This window comes from Molothrus aeneus, chromosome Z, assembly GCF_037042795.1.
Source record: "Molothrus aeneus isolate 106 chromosome Z, BPBGC_Maene_1.0, whole genome shotgun sequence".
NCBI lineage: Eukaryota > Metazoa > Chordata > Aves > Passeriformes > Icteridae > Molothrus > Molothrus aeneus.
This window is the reverse complement of record NC_089680.1, coordinates 56,644,556-56,664,501: the sequence shown is the minus strand read 5'-3', so window position 1 is coordinate 56,664,501 and position 19,946 is coordinate 56,644,556. Positions and strand designations below refer to the sequence as shown.

General features: G+C 41.0%; 1 protein-coding gene across 1 annotated transcript; it reads right to left on the bottom strand.

Moving 5' to 3' along the window:
- Positions 1-4,009: 4,009 nt before the first annotated feature.
- On the bottom strand, positions 4,010-11,640 carry TMED7 (transmembrane p24 trafficking protein 7). The gene is made up of 3 exons (XM_066569369.1): positions 11,376-11,640; positions 8,822-9,067; positions 4,010-6,923 (listed from the first exon to the last, which is right to left on the bottom strand). The coding sequence occupies exons 1-3, from the start codon at positions 11,541-11,543 to the stop codon at positions 6,687-6,689; spliced, it is 651 nt and encodes a 216-aa protein (XP_066425466.1). The 5' UTR covers positions 11,544-11,640; the 3' UTR covers positions 4,010-6,686.
- Positions 11,641-19,946: the final 8,306 nt, after the last annotated feature.

Sequence of the window (19,946 nt, the reverse complement as noted above, 5' to 3'; positions counted from 1 at the left end):
TATCACTATTTGAATATGGTAAAAGCCCATCAGAGCTTTTCCTATCTAAACATCCAAAGGCAGTGAGAGTGTTAAGTGACAGTTTGTATTCACCAAGCAGGGATCTCTTGACTAAATGCAGTGTTTGGTCTGCCAGTAAATGGAAAGGCAGAAGTATAGTTTCTGCAGTGATTTCAGATGTTGAAATTCTCACATTACAGCAAGACACCCCAATATTGTAACTTCTGAATACCTTCCAATCCAGAACCTGGTTCCTATCACTCACGGACACTGGGTTTCTTTATGCATTAGTAAAGAAGATGAGTTACCAATGCACCTATTAGCACTCTCTGCCCTAAATCAGTCATCCTCCCCCATATGGAATTTTACCTGTATGACTACCGAGAGTTCAATATTTCCACTTAATTTTTGTACTTAATTGGATTTTTTTACCATGCACTATTGACTGGACTTACGGTAAGAAAGTTCAGTCCTACAGAGATGAGCTGAAGGTAGGCAGCAATGTTTTGTCTTGGCATCCATGAAGTGTATTGATTTACAGTTGCAGACATGTGCCATTCATCCTATTTCTTTATTGCTATGTATTCTGTGTACTTCCAAATATGTGTTTCAGTAAAATTACTGCTTCCAGTCAAGTGCTCAGAAGCAATCTTAGTTTATAGCAGTCCTGCTTCCACTCAAGGTCATGAGAAAATGTTATGGAAAAGAAACAGATATCTGGAGCCCAACCCTACAGACTGATACAGATTCCCAGGACACCCTCAAGTGTTTTCCTCTGCTGTTGACTGCACTGCATGCAGGACTCTTGGCTGCCAGCAGCTCAACTATCAACTCTTGGAGTTTTGGAGTAAAAAGTAAAAGGAATATTTTGGTTTTGAATATTCTTGCAGGAAAGTATTATAACCTGGAGGAAAGAGGTTGTGTATCTTGGGACACATGTGCTGTGTCCCAAGATATTGTAAACAGTAACAGTCTATAATTGAAATTAAACTGCAATATTTAGACTAAAAATGCCACATACTTTGCCTAAAAGCATTATTTTCCAATGTTTTTAAGATGTTAATTGCATTTTGAAATTCACATTCTGGGAGGGTAAAAATTTATTTGCAGGAGGGTAAAAATTCCATTTACTACACAATTCCACTTAATGAAGTGTAACTCTCTAGGGGCTTGACCTAAGGATTTGTGCAAGTCATGAAATATGGACTCATTTTCTGCTCTGTGAATTTTTGGATTCTGATGACTTTTGTTCCAGAGAAGGGCAAGTGTAGTGGTAAGTGAGGTCTTTAATGTCTTAGGCATCTCTGTGAGTGAAAGGGACATGCCGAAGGGGTGGGCAGGTGACTATCTTGAGTCAGTAGTTCAGGACAATCACTGACACAGAAATGCAGAGTCACTGTGGGTTTGTGTCAGTGCATTAAAGACTGGTTTTAGGCGAGGCAGAGTATTTCACAGGTGGCAGCACTTCCTGGTTGTTACCATCCTCTGTTCTTCACATTCCCTCCATGTAGCAGCTGCCCGCTCTTCCAACTTTCACCCACCCTTTGACACATGTTTCTTCTGAGTTTCCCCAGGGTAATTTTCATTGAATTCCTCATTATGTGTGTACCAATATGCATTAGAAGACTTGACTCTGTCTGATTTTCAGCTGCTATTTGCAGATTGTGCTGCAAACCTGTACTGGGGGTAGCAGCCACCAAAGGCCACCAGCACCCCTTCAGATGGAGCACCTCCTGACCATAGGGAGCAAACTAGGCACTCCTTAAGCCTCACAAACCCAGCACATGGGTCCTATCTCTTCTTTTTTTTTATCCGTTTAATACACCCTAACTCCTCCTTCTTTCCCCTCTCTTACCTCCTTTCTCTCCCTGTCAAGTTACTTTCTTGACATCTAGTGCTATTGTGTTCTCCAAACACCAGAGCAAAAGCCAATGCTGTGCCAAAAAAGCTCTTTTCTTTTATCAGTGTTATCCTTCCCAACCCCTTTTTCCTCCTGTTTGATTTTTCCAGGAAGAAAATTCCTGTCTTTGGTTTTTCATATCCTGCATATCAAATATATCAACGTACTTTCTGTTTTGGTGATTTATAAAGAATACTCATTTACAGTAAAGTCTGAATAAATTTACTGTCCTTGGTGCCAGGAAAATCCCTGTACAATAATTTAGGAAAGAATATCCAAGATATGCATAGAAACCATCCCTAACAAAAAGGTTCTTGCTAAAGCCAGGAATACTCCATCAAGTGGAGGCCTCTTAAATATGCAGCTGATAAGGGACTATGCACTGTCACACATGTCTGCAGGAGGTCACTGCAACCTTCTTGTGGAAACACATCAAAAAATACATTCAGCTACAGAATGTGCACCTGAACAATGCAGGCTGTTGAAGGGATGGCATCCTGCTGTACTGCCTCTCATGTGCTGTATCCTGAACTTGACAGCATCTCACAATGACTTTCAGATCACAAAAAGAAGGAAGTTCTGTTCAATGGCCTCTACTGATAACTGAACACACAATGATCAGCAGTGAAATGAAGGAACCTGGTGTTCCTGTCAGGATTTGTTTCTGCACTCTGGTAAAACTACAGTTCAGATGACTCATTTAAGGACCTTCCATCCTGAAACAGGAGGCTGGCAACAAAACTACAAATAACCCATGCCACTCCCTTTCCTGTTAATTCACTAGCAAAACAGCCTGTAATAAGAAACATAAAACATGGGCACACAAGGCAGTCCATGTGCTTAAAAATGTGCTGCACACAATAGATGTTGACCAGGCCTCTCACATGTGTACGCTGGTTCCTCTCAGCAGGTGGGGAGAAGGCATGAGTCTTCTTAAAGGCCCTGTGGAGTGCAACAGGGACTTTTGAATACAAATAATGAGCCTTTTGAGAGCTGTTACTGTCTGGAGCTTCTACTAAGCTAAGCTGAGTCACCACTTTCCTTCATGTCTCACAACACTTAACTTGATGGAAATCAGTAGCACCCTCAGTGTGCACAGAGCATAACCTTGCTTTTCTGGAACTTGATTCTGCAAGTCAAGGGAAGAATGTGAAAGACTTTTCATCCATCTCATTTAGGACCTGTGTTAAACTTTTGGTTTTATCTCACCCCTAAAGGAGGTGGTTGTGGTATTGCTGCTGCACTTGTGCCCTCTGGTAGCCTAGTAGTTCAGGAATTGTTTACATTTGTGGGGGTCCAGAGCACATTTCTCCTCTCTTCCTAATAAAAGCCTTCATCATCATCATGCATGTCACTTGATCCACTGATTCAACTTTTCACTTCGTCTAATTTTTTTTTTGTACAATTATCTCCTTTCAGCAGAAAAGCACCACCGACCACAACTAACTGCTTCAAAATGCTGGGTGCCGTGCACCTTAAAAAGCCCCAGACAACTACTTGGCCATAATATTAACACATCACTGAAGGAAGTATTTACCCATACTTCTAGACAAAAGCTTTTCTTAATCCAATTGCTGTATAGTCTTGAAATTTTTTAATATCTAGCAACTGACTTAGCAAGAAGAGTAATTCTGGAAGGTGTCCACACAAAACAATGATGCCTATCATATCTGTTCTTTAAACCTATGCAACGCAATATAAAGTACCTTAAATCACACATTCAGTCACTATTTATTTGAAGTTCATATTTTGTAATTGGAAAATATTAATTGAAGGCACCTTTCCAGCTCCCTCTGTAACTCTGTATCTACAGAATTAATGTGAAAACATGCAGTAGGTCCCAAATAATTCCTGGCATCTGCATTTAAATACTTTGAATTCTACTCCAACATGAAGAGATTTATGACTGTGACTGCCTGCATTAAGGATGTCCTGAGCAAAGAGCCAATAATCACACTACCTTGCTAAGCATGGCTGAAGTAATGATCAACTGTCAGGAGGTAGATTAACTGCAGTACATTAAAACACAAGCTGACTATCAAATTATAATTCAAAGATTTTTTGAAGAATAATGTTCCCCAATCCCATATGCAAACAAAACAATTGGACTACATTCATATATTAATTTTTTATTTTCCCATACAATATTCACAGGGTCTGCTTTTTGTCTTATTCAAACTAAATTTCCCTCCCCCCCATGTCCTCAAACTAAAGAACCGACATTTCAGGACACGAAAAAAGTCTTGTAAACATAAAACATCCAACACATAGCTGAAACCCAGAGCATTTAGCAATTAAAAACACAGCTATATCCCCTTTAACGCAGGGTGTTTTCTTGTGTATCACACCATAACCAAACCGCTCGTATATTAAAAAGGTGCAGCTTTAACCAAAGGTCACAATGCACTTCTTCACCCACTGCGTGTTAGCATGTGTGTTTTATTATATCCTATTCAGTCAGTTAAAAACTATATACAGCTACGTTTAAACGTGTGTTTGTGCCATGTTTTTAACAACACAAAAATAAAGGCATTTTTAAGCTGTTGCTGCACATTATGCAGCAGGATGCCAGACCACTGGTTCAGACACCTAACTTTAATGGAAAAGTCAAGTCCACTAAACCTCTGCTGTGGGAGTAACATTGAATGGAACAGTCCTCTTCACACATTCAAACATTATGAAAGAATAAAGAGACATGTATGCAATAGCTGATCATCATCAGTTTTATAGCACTATTTACCACTTTTGCCAGCACACAGAACAACTCAGTAGGAAAAAAAACCCAACACAATTCAAGCCTTCAACCAAATGCCTTTGTTGTGAATAAAGCTACATAACTAATATTCAAACTCCAGAAATAATGAACACTAGCAAAAGTAAATCATGTTTTCATTTGACACTTGCACCTGAAGTGTACCACTTGCTTTACTCTGTGTGCAATGCAGCACAAAAAGTACTAAACGTCAGTTGCTGAAGCACAAGAAGAAAGCATAGAGGTACAATCAAGAATGTTGTGTGCAGGCACAGATTTGTATCGCAAGACAAAAGCAGACTTTTGTTTTCTTGTATTAGTGGGTCTAACTATTTCTGGGGAACCTGCATCCCAAAATGGGACTGCAGTATTCAAAATTCAGTACAGGACAGCAAAACTTTACATTCTGAATTTTACTTGAGGAAATTTAATACCTCCATGACCTTCTAAATAGTCTTTGAGCTGTCTGATGTTTTCCTTCAGTTTCCAAAAGAGCAGCCGATCAGTTCACAACAGAGTAGGGGCACTTTTATTTTTTCAACCATGACATGATTTTAAAATCAAGTCATCTTAGATCAATTCGTCAGACTGCTCAAGTGTCACCTGAACAAGTAATTTCAAAGTTTTGCTAGAAATACTATAGGCAATTAATAAGGGTGTAGCACTCTTTCTCTGCTTGCCAAGAACTTGTGTAAGAAGCATCTTTTGATTGAGCTAGTAATATATGACAAATTTTTTACTTTAGTTTATTTTGTGTGCATTAAAGAATTGGTCAGTATACTTTTTTTTTTCCCCAGAGCAATTTGAAGGAGTTTAACCTTACTACGACCAGCTCAATTCAAACTATGGGCATGTACATACATTTACTACCTTCCACAACGAAATAAAAGAGAATTTTACAGTACATAAGCTACTGAAGACATAAGCAGTGAAAGCAATGTAACTCTAATAACTCTACTAAAAAGATAACCTGAAATATTTAAAACATTTCCTGACAACTAACAAAATAGAGTGGCAATTAGATGCACAAGGCTGTCATGTCTCAGTGCAACACAGAGAGGAATATTTACAGCACTTGTGCAATGCAGTATCGATATCAAATTGCCCTCTTACTAGGAAAACAATTTAGTAAAAAGCTTTGTACGTGCCTAACACATCATATAACCTCATCCAGTGCTGGTGCTGTGCTGCTAAACAAACCAAGCTACTTCTGGTCTTAAATCCAAAAAGCAGCAGCAGCATGTATAGTACTGCACAGGTTCAATGACAAAGTTAGAAGACTCCCTATTCTACTGCACGATTTTTTACATAAACTTGGAAATTTGGATTTTTTTTTGTATGCAGAAGTGGATTTCCTGAGTAGTCTCAGCTTACAATTTCTTCAGTAAAACAAACATTGAAAAAGAGAAAATGTATTTATTTTAATATAGAAGATGTTTAAGCAATCATAATGAAGTATAAAATTCAGCAAATTCTGAAGACTTTCCAGGCTGATAAAGAATGTGTACCACAATGTAGTGCCAAGCTTTCAATGATTTTACAAAAAAGCAAAAGGTATGATTCCATTTTTCTAAAACAGCAAATCAAAACAGTGCACTACAGTTAATCACATTTTCTGTTTTGTAATCCAAGATATTCAGCCTGAAAATTAAAATGAAATGAGATTTTTATATATATGATCTCTTGCATCAGACACTAGACTGTTGTGTTATTTTAAAGTGTTACACTGCAGATGACTAATTGTAGTGGTAAAAATCAAACTTGGTTTGGATTAATATCAGTAGAAATAAAGACACACTAGACACTGCCAGATATTTTAATACAGGAATTAAAATATTTAAGTTTTGAAGGATCCTTAAAAATATTTCAAATTGTGTGTCCCTTTCATAACTTTTTGGGTCTGTTTTGTGATTTTTAAGAGATGAGGAGTATACACATTTGAGTGTTGCATATATTCAGATCTCTGTACCTACAGTTAAATTGGAGAACCACTAATCTTAATGACTAACACACCTGAAGCATTGCCGCTACTGGTTATGATCCAACGCGTGTTGTTGTGGTTCTTTTATCCGAGAAGAAGCTTTTAAGGAGAAATACCTGCCCGATACTAACAACAAGAAGGATGATTGCTTCCCCTATTGACCAGTAGGCCACCCTTGTGTTTAAATCCTCTGCTCTGCTGCGGCCCTGTGCTTCCCTCAAGCGGAAGTGAGTCTGATAGTCGATGACAGACTTCAAAGCTTCGTGAATTGAAACACATGCAGACTCCATCTGGAGAAGCAAATACACAACACAGAATTAAGAACCCTTCTAGTGATTTTGTGCTTTGATATTTAAAATGAGGAGTCATGTAATTTTGCAAGCTAAGAATTAACTCAGACCAATGTCAGATAGAAATAGTGTAAATATAGTAAAATGTAACTTATACTGATGAAACTTTACACACAAAAATGCGACGCTGTTAAATACAGAAGCAGATAAAACCACAGAACTAAAAAAAAGCAACAAGCTCTGAGAATTAATGAACAAATTCCAAATTTATACTTGGATTTCAAATGACCCTTGGAATTATTTTTGAAATGTCACTGATCCTCCAGCTGTTAATTCCACAGGAAAAAAGCAGTTGCTTATAATATTAAGATACACAGAGCAGATACTACGTGCTTCAGTTTTCACAAATATGACAACCTTCATTGATTAATTCTCACTCAAGTTGTACAACATCTATTCTGTTGTCAAGGGACCATTCTCTTACTCATGTATACAAAAACTGGTTAGAGAAGGGACAATTGTTATCCTTCAGTGCTCCTGAGCACTCAATACCTTACTCATACAAAAATACTTACCAACATGCCCAATTTAATGATTTTTCATTTTAAAAAAAGCAAAAAAGCATTACTGGTTTTCCAAGTCCTAGATAATTTTTTATATAAACTTCTTGCAGTTTCAGTTTATCTGCTGTAAGTAAAAGTACTCCTAACTGTGTTTTGATCACTAAGAGACAGTCATTAGATCTTCAAAAGACTTATTTTCTACTCACAATTTAGGTTTCTCTTTAATGGCTTAAAATGAGTATTTCCTGAAGATCAAACGGGAAATAATAAGGAAATGTTTAATGTCCTTGTAGGACTGCTCTGAGTCCCTAAAATCTGTGTCTAACTGCATTTTGATGACTTTCAAGACATGTGTCTGAACAAGTCTAAGATAATCTTCTCGACAAAATTCAGAATGAGTTTTTCCAAACTAAGGTTTGCTATTTGTAAATTGTAGAAACATCCTGATCTACACAAGGGATCTAAACACAAGGTCACTCTGGTTTTATGGATTTACCTTTAACTGCTCCCATGAAAGGCTGCCCAAATTTGGTCATGCCACAAGCCTGACCAGAACTGCAAAAAGAACCTCCTTCCAAAGAAGCAAAAAAAAGAAACTAGGAGATACAGTATCAAGAATCTGGACCCAAAATAAAAGTATTGCAGCAATTAATGAAATGATCCAAAGAAAGTTTTAAGGTATTTGGATTGTGCACAGGTGGTAGAAAACTATAAAATCCTGAAAATACAAATAACAATAATGCTCTGACACTCTGTAGACTTAAAAAGCCCAAATATCTAGAAGCCAAATAAATATTGCTGACTTTATTGATTTATTTTGCTAGAATTTCCTTCCCCAGTTTAAAAACAGTAGTTACATGAACTCTCCTCCTAAAAAAAGATTCTATTGTTTTAAATATAGAAATAATTTTGACAGTTTCTCCAGACTTGGAAATTTTTTAAACCCTATTCCACCAATATCTGTGAAATCCACATGTCAAGAGACACAATACTGTGTCATTGAAAGGATGTTCCATTAGAAACTTCAGAAAAATCCCACCAACCAAATGGAAAACAATCAAAAAAACACCAGAAACCACCCAAACAACAAAACCCCAAACAACAGTGGCTTTAAGTTTCTGTTCTAATTTCCTCTTAAACATTTGGTGATTCCTTCTCAGCTCTGTTCTGTGTTCTACAAATCTCATCTTTAGAAAGAAGGCCTATTTGTTGCAATTCAGAATATTTGAAAAGCTTCACTTCATTAATTTTCAAAAGCAATGTAGATAACTAAAGCAGCTGAACTTGAAGAAAAATTGCCTTCACTTAACAACTTTTGTCAAACACAACACTTACCTGGGTAAGTGCGGTTACTCTGTTCTCACTAGGAAACAGTGGTGGATCTTCTCCAACCTGGAAATCGAAGTACACAGTTTTGTGTGTGAAAGTAGAGAACTCATTGCTGAAGCAGAACTTGTATGTTCCATTCCTGGATGCAGTAAATGTGAAGCTATCATATTGTTTCTTCATCTCTTTGTACAGCACAATGCCATCGGGATCTTCCAACCGACAGTCAACATCATAATGACCCCCAGTGATCACCTAGAAACAAAAACCAAGGAAATCTTTTTTAAAATATGGACACCTAAATATTTCTTTTAAGAAGTATGATCAGGCAGATGGAACTGCAAAGCTTTTTGCCTTGACAGGTGTGTTAAAATATAATGCATTTCATTCATCTTTCAAAGCAAGTCTGCAAAATTATTTTCCTATGAACGAAACACAGAAAATAATTAAAAATGCTTCTGGTTCAGCATTTGCAATGTCAACTGTATTTTCAAACCCTTAGGAAAACAATTTGACTTACTTTGTTATTTCTAACTGTACAACAGCAAAGGCTATGGTAGATGACACTCCATGGGACAGCAAAGACATGACAGTAATGAGTCTGACATTTGCTGTACACTCAAGTCCTCTGTGGAATTAGTTCATCCAGCTGAGACTGCTAACATGCAGCAAGACACTCCCGTCTGTGTGGCCAAGAAAGTGTAACTGCCCTGCGGTATCTCAGCTGCATTAGGCTGCAGGAATGGTGTTTGACCAGTAGAACAGGAATTTCAAACTGTCTGGCTTCAATCTGTCCATTTTCCTGTCAGCTGCTGTCAAGACAGCAAGTTCTGGGGGACCTGCCACCTCCCTTCTGAAGTTAGACACAGGAGTGCTTGCAAAAACCAGCACATCTGGATAATGCCTGCAACTGACTCAAAACTTCACAATTGTTTCAAGGGGATTTTTAAGGCTTTGATTACTGTTTGTCTATAGTGTGTTACTACCCAGATTCCCCAGAAAGACTGATCAGGAGTTTAGGTATTCACAACTTGGTATTCTGATGACTCTTACCATAGCAGTTTTACACTTTATCCTTGCTGCAAACTTTTTACTTTTAAGTTAAAGCATGCTGAAGGAGGAAGAGACTTATTTCATATGTGTGCAGAAATCACTGAAATATTTTAGTATCTCTGTATCTGCACTTCAGTCCAGATGGCATTGTTTAAATGCTCATCAGTTTACTGAAGTACCAGGTTACTAAAATTATTACATTAGTGGTACAACTGAAACAAAAGACTGGAGCAGCAGCTCCTCCACAAAGGCAAAATTTTAAAAGCATCCAGATGGCAAGCAATAACACAGCTCTTCATTTTTGAAATACGATCTACAATTTGATAAGGGTGTGCATTTTCATGGAAGTCACTTGCATTCAGTTTTGTAGGCACCCTGAAAATATCGCTTTTACACAGAGGTAGTAAAGATTGGCCAGAACTTTAAAGCTCCCCTAGGATTCCTTGCCACTGAACTTGCTTGTGCCTCCTGTCGGCCCTTGAGACATACTGCCAAAGGACATTCACACAGCACTTCAAGCTGCCAGTGGCTGGTCAAATCCAGACTTTTCTTTTAGCAGTGCTAATCCTGTTCTGGTCACCAATAAAAGTGGCAACAGCATGCTTATCTGTCCAGTGATACCCCTTTCAAAACTGCAGGGTAAAGTACTGGACAGAAAAGACTGTATGAAGAAACAGAGACAATAAATATTTGGGTAGAGAAAAAGATATCCAGGACTTAAGACCACACAGGACAGAGTAACAAGGACTGGTATGTGGCAGCAACATTCCCCCAATATACTTGAGATGGGACAGCATCTGAGAAACTAGAAAGCACAGGACTTCAGCCAGAAAAGTCAGCTCATAAAAATTACATAATCCTTTCAAAAGCCCCCAAAGATAACTGTGATTTTTGTCAGCAGGCATGAGTTTTCTCTCCTGCTGCTGTACTATCAGTGAGTTCATCTACTAAAGTGACAGACTGAAAAGTTCCAGCCCTGCTGATACACTCAGAGGCACCAAAACAGTGATGCTGTACCACATCCTTCTCCTATCACCCTTTCACTGTTTAGTATGTAAGCTAAACCTGAATTGTACTCGGAAACACGAAATATTAGCTCTTAAGAGGTACCGTGCTCATCCTGTCGATGCTTCACAAACCACAAGGCAATTACGTCTGCGGCACACCGACCTGTTGGTCAGGCGTGCTTTAGGTATTCTCTGCGCTGTTCAGGAGGGGCACTAATGGGAGCCACCAGGTTACGGACACTGCCGGTCTTCAGGACCAACTCTGTGTCCCACTCAGCCCTGCACTACACGGTTGCCTCCCAGCAACTCCCGCAGAGTTTTCCTCAGTCAAGCTCGAAACCTCTCATTGGATCCAGCCGCTACTCCCTGGCCGGGCGCTGCTCCCAAATGTTCCCGACAGGAAGGAAGCTAAGGGAGAGCCCCCGGCAGGGGCCTGGGCTTAGGGCTCGGGGTCGCGGCCCAGCGCGGCGCCACGGCCAGAGCGGCTCCTCCCGCCGGGGTACCTGGAACTCGAGGGTGCACTTGGTGCCCTGGGCGATCTCCTCGTAGAAGCACTGCTTGGCGTTGTCGGGCAGCTCGAACGTGATCTCGGAGGCCCGCGCCGCGCAGGCCGCCAGCGCCCACACCAGCAGCAAGGACGGCAGCGGCCCCCGGGAGCCCCGCGGCGGCATCGCCCGGCGCGGAGAGAGGCGAGCAGGGGCAGAGGGGCTCGGGGCGGCCGGGGCTGCGGGACCGCGAGGCTGCGGGCGGGACGCGGCGTGGCCGAGGGGACGAGCGGCGACACCCGGAAGCGCCCGCGCCTTCCCGGAGCGCTTCCGGGACGGGTGTCCGGCGGGGAAGGGGCGGGGGAGCGGCGGCCGTGGCCTCGCCCCTTTCCCCCATCGTGTCGCGGCTGGGCCCTCGGTGTCCACTCGGCGCCGTTGCCCGCAGATTAAGTTTTTCGGGGTCCCCCTAGGCCATGTAGCTGGAAATGGCGGGCTCCTGTGGCCGAGCGCACCCAAAGAGCGACCTCGGTGCCCTCCGAGCAGTCTGGAGAGTTCTGCTGTGCAGATACTTGAACGTTCATTGCAGAGTCAGTAAGAGGTGAATGCATAAACAGAGATATAAAACGTCGATTAAAGTGCTCACGCTGATTGCAGCAGTCAGTCATGGAGTCGTAGAATGTTAACAGTTGGAAATCTCAGTGAGTCCTAATCCTCCTGCCCTAGGCAGGGACACTTCCCACTAGATCAGCTTGCTCAGAGCTCCCTTTAGCCTTGAACACTGCCAGGTTTGGAGTATTCCCAACCTCCTCGGGCACTGTTCCAGTGTCTCACTACCCTCACTATAAGGAATTTTTTCCCTTATGTCTAGCCTAGGTTTCCCTTCTTTTGTTAGTACCCATTATTTTACGTCCTCCCACTACAGATCCTGATGAAGGGTTCCTCTCCAGTTTCCCTGTAGGCCCCCTTCATATACTGCCAGGTTGCTGAGGTCTGCACAAAACCTTCCCTTCTCTAGCGCCAACACTCTCAGCCTTTCTCAGTTATTTTTACAAATAAAAAAAGGAAAAATAAAAGAGAAAATATATCCTCCATTCTTATTATATTAAGTTCTGTGGCAAATCAGGCAAAGTAGGAAAAGAAAAACTCAGGCCAAACCTCCCAGGCAGGCGCATGAGTTTGTAATGCAGTGGGTCTGGTCACCCATTTTGCTCCTCTGGAAGAGGGGCTGAACTTGCATGAAGTACCTATTGCGAAAAGAGGCACCACATTGGGGTGCTGCTGTATAATCCTCTAGCCTTGGAGAGAAGTCCTGTGCTAGTGAAAGGTATGATTTTCATCCTCACCACTGTGTAAGAAACTTGGGCATCAGTTTGAGGACTGTGGATTTCATAGGGCAGAGGTACCCAAAATTCATGTGTAGAAGGCTCTGATAGATATGCAGGTGTGGATTATAGTGACATGGCAGATGCTTTACCAAGTACCCACCTTACAGCTGAAGAAGACATTATCCATTTACAATTAATCCTCAGATGTTTGCTGTTTTCATTTAAACACACTGTTTTATTTTAGGTGGCACTTAAGCACTGGCTGATAGCTGAGATGGCTCAAAAGCAGGTTATATATCTGGGCCATGTGATGCAGCTCCAGTCATTTTACTTAAATCAGTGACCAAAGACTTGCAGGAACTGAAACAACTAATCACTTTCTCCTTCATGTGGCAAGAAATACATTTTAAAAAGACTTCCTCTGTGATTTTTCACAGCAACTGATCATGTCCAGATTACAGTTTCCTAGTTCATTCTTTCCAGCCATTTTCTGAAAGTTTCACTGAATGGGCAAAATGAAGCTTCCCTAAGAAATGATGATTGGAAACATATCACCAAATAATCAACAACACAGAAGGGGTGAGATACAGAGCAGGCAAGAAAGGAGTCTAGTGACGCCTGCAGAATAAGCAGAAACGGAGAAGATGTTCCAATCTCCAAAATAAATCAGCAAGAGTAGTTGAGATTACATCAACTTCTTTTTGGATTGAGGTCAGAGATTATAAAACATCAAGGGAATGAAGAAGGCAGACTGCATCCAAAAAGCTCTCCAGGTGGTCCCCTTAACCCTGGTGCCTCCTCATTACACCATCAGCAGGCAGAGCTGTCAGCACTAAATGCATAGCATCAGCTCCACTTTGTGGTGTGCTTGCAGCTCACCTGGTGTAGATTTGTTAAGGACTAGTGGTTTTATATATGTAGCAATCATGATAGTAAGATGTGGGAACTCAGCACATCGTTCCCGATGTCCAGAGATGCCAGGAGAACCCTTGGGGGTCTCGGAAATCCTGGAATGTTGCCAAGAGTGCTTGATGGCTTGATTTTGATCCATCCACAGAAGTGACACCAGTTTGAGGACATGAGAATCACTTTAGAGTGAAGGGTGTAACAGGGACACATTTATAGGGTGAAATATAAACTTTAAGGTTTTTGGTACAGGGGGGTTATGGAGACAAGATGGAGGGATCAGGGCGTGTCTCATCCTTCTTCTTTCTTCTTCTTGTCTTCCATCTCCTGTGGTGATGTTGGCACTTGGGGATTGGTTTATGGTGAAGGTGCACTTGCCAACATGGGTGAAAAGTATTGGAAAATAAAGGTAAATATCATGTACGTAGATTTTAGTATAAAAAGACAAGACCGCCTTGTGGGTGGTCAGAGTGCCCGTGGCTGCCTTGCAGATCAGACCTCTGTTGGGCAGACAGAAAATTTTGTAGATAAGAAACAATAAACAATCTGAAGACCGAAAAGCTGAAGAGTCCAGACTCGTCCTTTGAAACGCGTGCCACCCAAGAACCACCCTACCCGTGTCGGGGCAGAGACAAACAGCTGGACCCGACAGTAAGAGAACTAGTTACTAGCATTATGAACTACTTATGAATTTCAGTAATTCTTTTGCAGCTTGAAACTGAAATAAGTTCAATAAATATAATAATAAGTTCAAAAATGTATTTTAGAGGGAGTAATATGAAGAGTTTTCCTTTCCTCCTGGGTAATCTGTTTAAGTAGGGTGAGAATCAGTTTCAGATGCTCTCAGCATAGTTCTTCCCTGAGAAAAACCTTTATAGGTTTTTTTTTTCCTCTATTATGACAGAATATTTTCAAGCAGAAGTCTGTGTTACAACTTCCTCCATACATGCATGCATAGATACGTGACTTTATTAAGGATCCTTTTTACCTTACATGCTAAGTCAAAGACTAGGAAAAAAACAGAGATTCATTTTATTTTTACATTGGTTTGATTTGTAAGTGTATGTTGCCACTTTTTGTATGTGGAAAATGAAAATTGACAAATGGCACATGTTTCTTGTGCAGACAGGTAAAACGTGCTCTCCTGAAGACTGCTAATGAACTGTAGTTGTACAAGCAGTTCTCATTCCTTCAAAACCACACGGAAACCACTGCAGAAAGACCAGGGAAATCTCCAAAATACAAGATATTCAGGTCTTAATGTTTCTTCTCAGCTTAGTAGCTGAATCAAGCTACTCTCCTGAGGCAGTTGGAGATCTTTTACCTGTGTTAGATGTTGTAGATATGGATGAAATTGCAAGCTTATAAAATAAGATCTTATGTCTGAAATAACAGTTCCTGTTATTTAAATAGTGAGACAGAAAAAAACCTTTTCTTCACCTTTACAGTCCTTTAATATCTTTCCTGAAATCTCTGTGTAACAGTTTAGAAAACTCCACTTTGTTGTTTTAATTTAATTCTCATTTAAAGCATATTCCACAGTACACTTTATCTTGCTACTCAAACTACCTAAAATGCTAAAGTTTCCCCATTTTAAGTATCTCTGCTTTAAAAGCCTTTGCTTTGGGCTTGCTTTGGCAGATTTTATATAAATAATAGACCTTGATGTCAAGATAATTAATTCCTCTTTACTTCCCAGTATAGTGCTTAATTTTGGATAGGCTAAAATTACTAAAATAAACCAGACAGGCATTTCACTGGCCTTCGTGCTTTAAAAAGTGGCACTGAATAACTCTGGCACTTGCAAAAAACACTTGAAGTGCAGTCAAGTATAGTAACACATTTTCATCACACTGTTTCGGTGTGATTTGTGCAAAGTCATGCTGTGGAGGAAAAAGTTACTGGACCTTAAAACTGCTTAAATTTATCCTTTTTTCAAGGTTCAGTGCGTTTTCTAACCTCTGTTCTCATGTTTCCAAAACTGCAGTGAACAAGAAATGAGCTCCTTTGAGTCCAAAAAGTCAGTGCACTACTGGCTGTGCTTATGTTAGTTGATTACATAAAAGCCCAAACACCTTCATACAGAATACACAAGAAAATAACAAATTTAAATAAATGTTTTAGATGAAAACCAAATTTAGGTGCACCCGAAGTTAAGCATTTACTGTCTTTTCATATGTACAGCTTCACAGAGGAACAGGCTGAGAGCTGCTGCTGTGTAAGGAGTTGGAAGAAGGGAGAATATTGGGAAAGCTGTGACCCCTCTTATGATCTGAAATATGTCACATGCACTCTTGCAGAGTCCTGAGTTATTGATAACAGCAATTTGTGAACCTGTATTTGTATAAACAAGAATATCAAGAAATGTCAATGTCTTTCAATGTCTTTTAAAAATAGGTTTGTACATAATAAGGTCTAATGGATCAGTATTTGTTTTCCATTCCAAGGTGGTTTATTATTTGTTTGTTTCTTTGTTTCTTTTCAGATAAGGTGGGAAACTTAACATGATTGCAAATGTCTGAGGAAAAAGTTTTTACTTAGTGGTCCAAGGCTAGACCTGGGGAGACATGGACCTGCTGCTCTTTCTGTGACACACAAGAGGGAGCTCTTGGTCACCACAATTTACATGGAACCATCGCAACATGGAATGGTTGGGGTTGGAAGGCAGGTTTAAAGGTCTTCTAGTCCGTGCCCCTGCGATGAGCAGGGACATCTTCAATTAGATCAGGTTGCTCAAAGCACCATCCGGCCTGACCTTGAGTGTTTCCCGGCGTGAGGCATTTACCACCTCTCTGGGCAAGCTGTGCCAGTGTTTGACCACCTCATGGTAAAAATCTTCCTTAAATAGTCTAAATCCTCTTTCTGTTTAAAATCATTACCCCTTTAGTTCCCTCTTCTCAGTTTTTGTTCAAAGTATATTCAGTACCTAAGGTTTTCTTCCTTTCAAACTGACTCTTTCAATTCAGTGATAAATGGATATCAGAAAGCTAAAAATATTTAAGTAAATAGTGGCAATCATAGCCAAACATATTGTAGGCATAGCTCAACAGAATGCAACATCCAAGGCCTACACCTTTCAGTTCACTGCTCACAATTCAGCAGTGAAAGGCACACATCCATTTACATACCAGCAGTCCATGTGTGTAACCTACAGAGATTGCCAGCAATGAGGCTTACAAGCACCCGTCTTCTCAGCAGGGAGGGAGCTGCAAGAGTTGCTCCATGGAAAATGAAGAAATGTTACTCCATGGGAAATGTCTCTGTTGCAGCATCAGTGGCAGATATGACCCACTGTCAGCAATCTCTAGCTGACATTAGCAGTTCCCAGTCTTCTCCAAGGACAGGTGCCTTCCCCAGCCTGTTACACACCATGTACTGCTAGGGTATGACAGTAGGATCATCCCCAAATATTTTAGTTTCATTAGGACTTGGAGTGCTCAGGATGTGTGAAAGATCAATTTCTGTTAGTCCAAACCTGGACTTCAGTGGACGGTGTGAAGGGGAGGGATCTGGGGAAGGGCTGAAAAACCCAGGGAGAGGCAATGAAAGGCTGGCTGCAGTGAATTAGATAGGAAACCCAAAGGATGCCCTGGCCAGATTTTAAATAAAGCATTTTAAGATTCCTTCCCAAAGCACTCCTCTCAGTGGCTTGCCTTTTGATTTGGTTTTTTCCTCCCAGTCATGGTTGAATTTTGATAATCCTGTTGCACTTTACCTTATGAAAGAAAGACTTGTGTTTCCATATGTGCACTTGTATTCACTCAGATTTAGATTCACTTAGATTTTTAACATGTTATAAAACATTCATGCTGATTTTATCTGGGATGGAGTAAATTTTCTTCACGGTAGCTAGTATGGAGCTGGGTTTTGTACTTGTCCTGAAAACTGTGTTGATAACTCAGGGTTTTCTCCTTGCTGAGCAGTGTTTATGCAGAATCAAGGCATTTTCTGCTCCTCACCCCACCCCAGCATGAGTGGGCTGGGATTCACAAGGAGCTAAGAAGGGGATGCAGCTGGGACAGCTTACCCCCACTAACCAAAGGTACATTCTGTACCTTATGACATCATGCTCAGCATATGAAGTTGAGAGAAGACAAAGAAAGAGGAAAAGAGGAAAGTTCAGAGAGATGACATTTGTATTCTCCAGTCACTCTTCTGCATGATAAAGCCTGTCTTTCCTGGAGGTGACTGAACAACTGCCTGTCCCTGGGAAGGAGTGAATTATTTAGTTGTTTCACTTTGCATGCATGTGTGGCTTCTGCTTTGCATATTAAACTATTTTTATCTCAAGCCATGAGTTTTCTCACTTTTACCCTTTTGATTTCCCTTATCCCACTAGGGGTAATGAGTGAGCAGCTGCATGGGGCTGAGCCGCCAGCTGGGGTTAAACCATGATAATACTTAATTACTTACGGCCTTTACAACTACACATAATCAGTCTAATAAAATACATCATTCTGCCTACAGAAACAGTCTGAAAATATTAAAACCAATAGTGTGGCTTCATAATAGTTGACATATCTTAAAAGACCAAAACCAATAAAATTCTCTATATTTTATATATTCCTCTTCAAAAAGGGACAGGTAGGGGAAATGAGGAAGATATGTTGCCTTCTATGTCAATGGTAAGCTCAGAGTGCATGGAGTTCTGCCTGGGGATGGATGATGGGCCAGAATTAAAGGAATGGCAGGGACAGGGGACATGAGTCATTTACAGGCCATATAGGAACTACCTCATGTTCACAAGCCCTGGTCCTCCTGGGGGACTTCAACCACCTAATTATCTGTTGGGAGGACAATACAGCAGGGCATTAAGCATGGAGTTTCCTGGAATGCCTCAATGGTAACTTCCTTCTCCAAGTGATAGAGAAGCCAACAAGGAGAGGTGCTGTGCTGGACCTTGTTCTCACCGAGAAGGAGGGGCTGGTGCGGGGTGTGAAGCTCAAGGACAGCCTGGGCTGCTGTGACCATGAAATGGTGGTGTTTGAGATCCTTAGGGCAGTGAGGAGGGGCAAAGCAAGCCCTGGACTTCAGAGCAGCTGTCTCGGCCTAGAGAGGTCTGCTTGGTAGAGTGCCATGGGATAAAGCCCTGGAGGCAAGAAGACCCCAGGAGAGCAGGGTAATGTTCAAGGATTACCTCCTTCAGGCTCAGGAGCCTCCCAATGAACAGGAAGCCTTAGGAGGTGTGTGCAGATGAATATGGAGCTGCTGGACACATTCAAGCCTACAGAAGCTTGGAGCAAGGACAAGTAGCCTGGGAGGAATATGGAGAGATTGAATACCCAGGGATTAGATTAGAAAAACTAAATCACTGATACAATTAAACCTGGTCAGGGACATCAAGGCCAGCAGGAAAACCTTCCATAGGTACATTGGTGATAAAGGAAGACTAGGAAAAGTGTGAGCTCTTTAAGGATGTATATAGGAAACTTGGTTACTGCGGGCTGTAACCCTGAGATAAAAGGCTGAGATACTCAATTAGTTTTTGCCTCTTTCTTTACCCATAAGTTCTCCAGTCACACCATCCAAATTGCAGAAGGTGTAGGCAGGGATTGAGAGAATGAAGAGCTGCCTGATGTAGGTCAAGTTCAAGAATATCTGAGAAACCTGAAGGTGCACAAATTAATGGGACCCAACAAGATTCTTGTGTGGGTCCTGAGTGAACTGGTGAAGGAAGTAGCTAAGTCACTATCCATCATACTTTAGAGGTCATGGCAGTCCAGTAAGTTCCCACTGACTGGAAAAGGGGAACATAATCCATATTTTTAAAAAGAGAAATAAGGAAGGAAGATCCAGAGAACTACAAAACTGTCAGTCACCTCAGAGCTTGGCAAAACCATGAAGCCAAACCTTCTGGTAACTAACTAAGGAATGTGGAAAATACAAGGTGATTGGTGACAAGCTTCACTAAAGGCAAATCATGCCTGACAAATTTGGTGGCCTTCTATGACAGGATTACAGAGGTAGTGGATAAGGGAAGAGTGACTGGCCTCATCTACCTGGATTTGTGGGAAGTATTTGACACTGTCCCACACAACATCCTTGTCTATAAACTGGAGAGACATGAATTTGGTGTCTAGACCACTTGAAGAATAAGGAGATGACTGGATGGTTGCACTCAGACAGTTCCAGTCAACAGTTCAATGTCCAGGTAGAGACCATTGACAAATTATGTTCATCGGGGAACCTTGGGACCAGCACTATTTAATATTTTTGTTGGTGACAAGAGACAGTGGGATTGAGAGCACCCTCGGCAAGTTTGCTGATGATACCAGGCTGTGTGGAGCAGCTGACACAGTGGAGGAAAGGGATACCATGCAGGGAGACCTAGATAGGCTGGAGAAATTGGACCATGTGA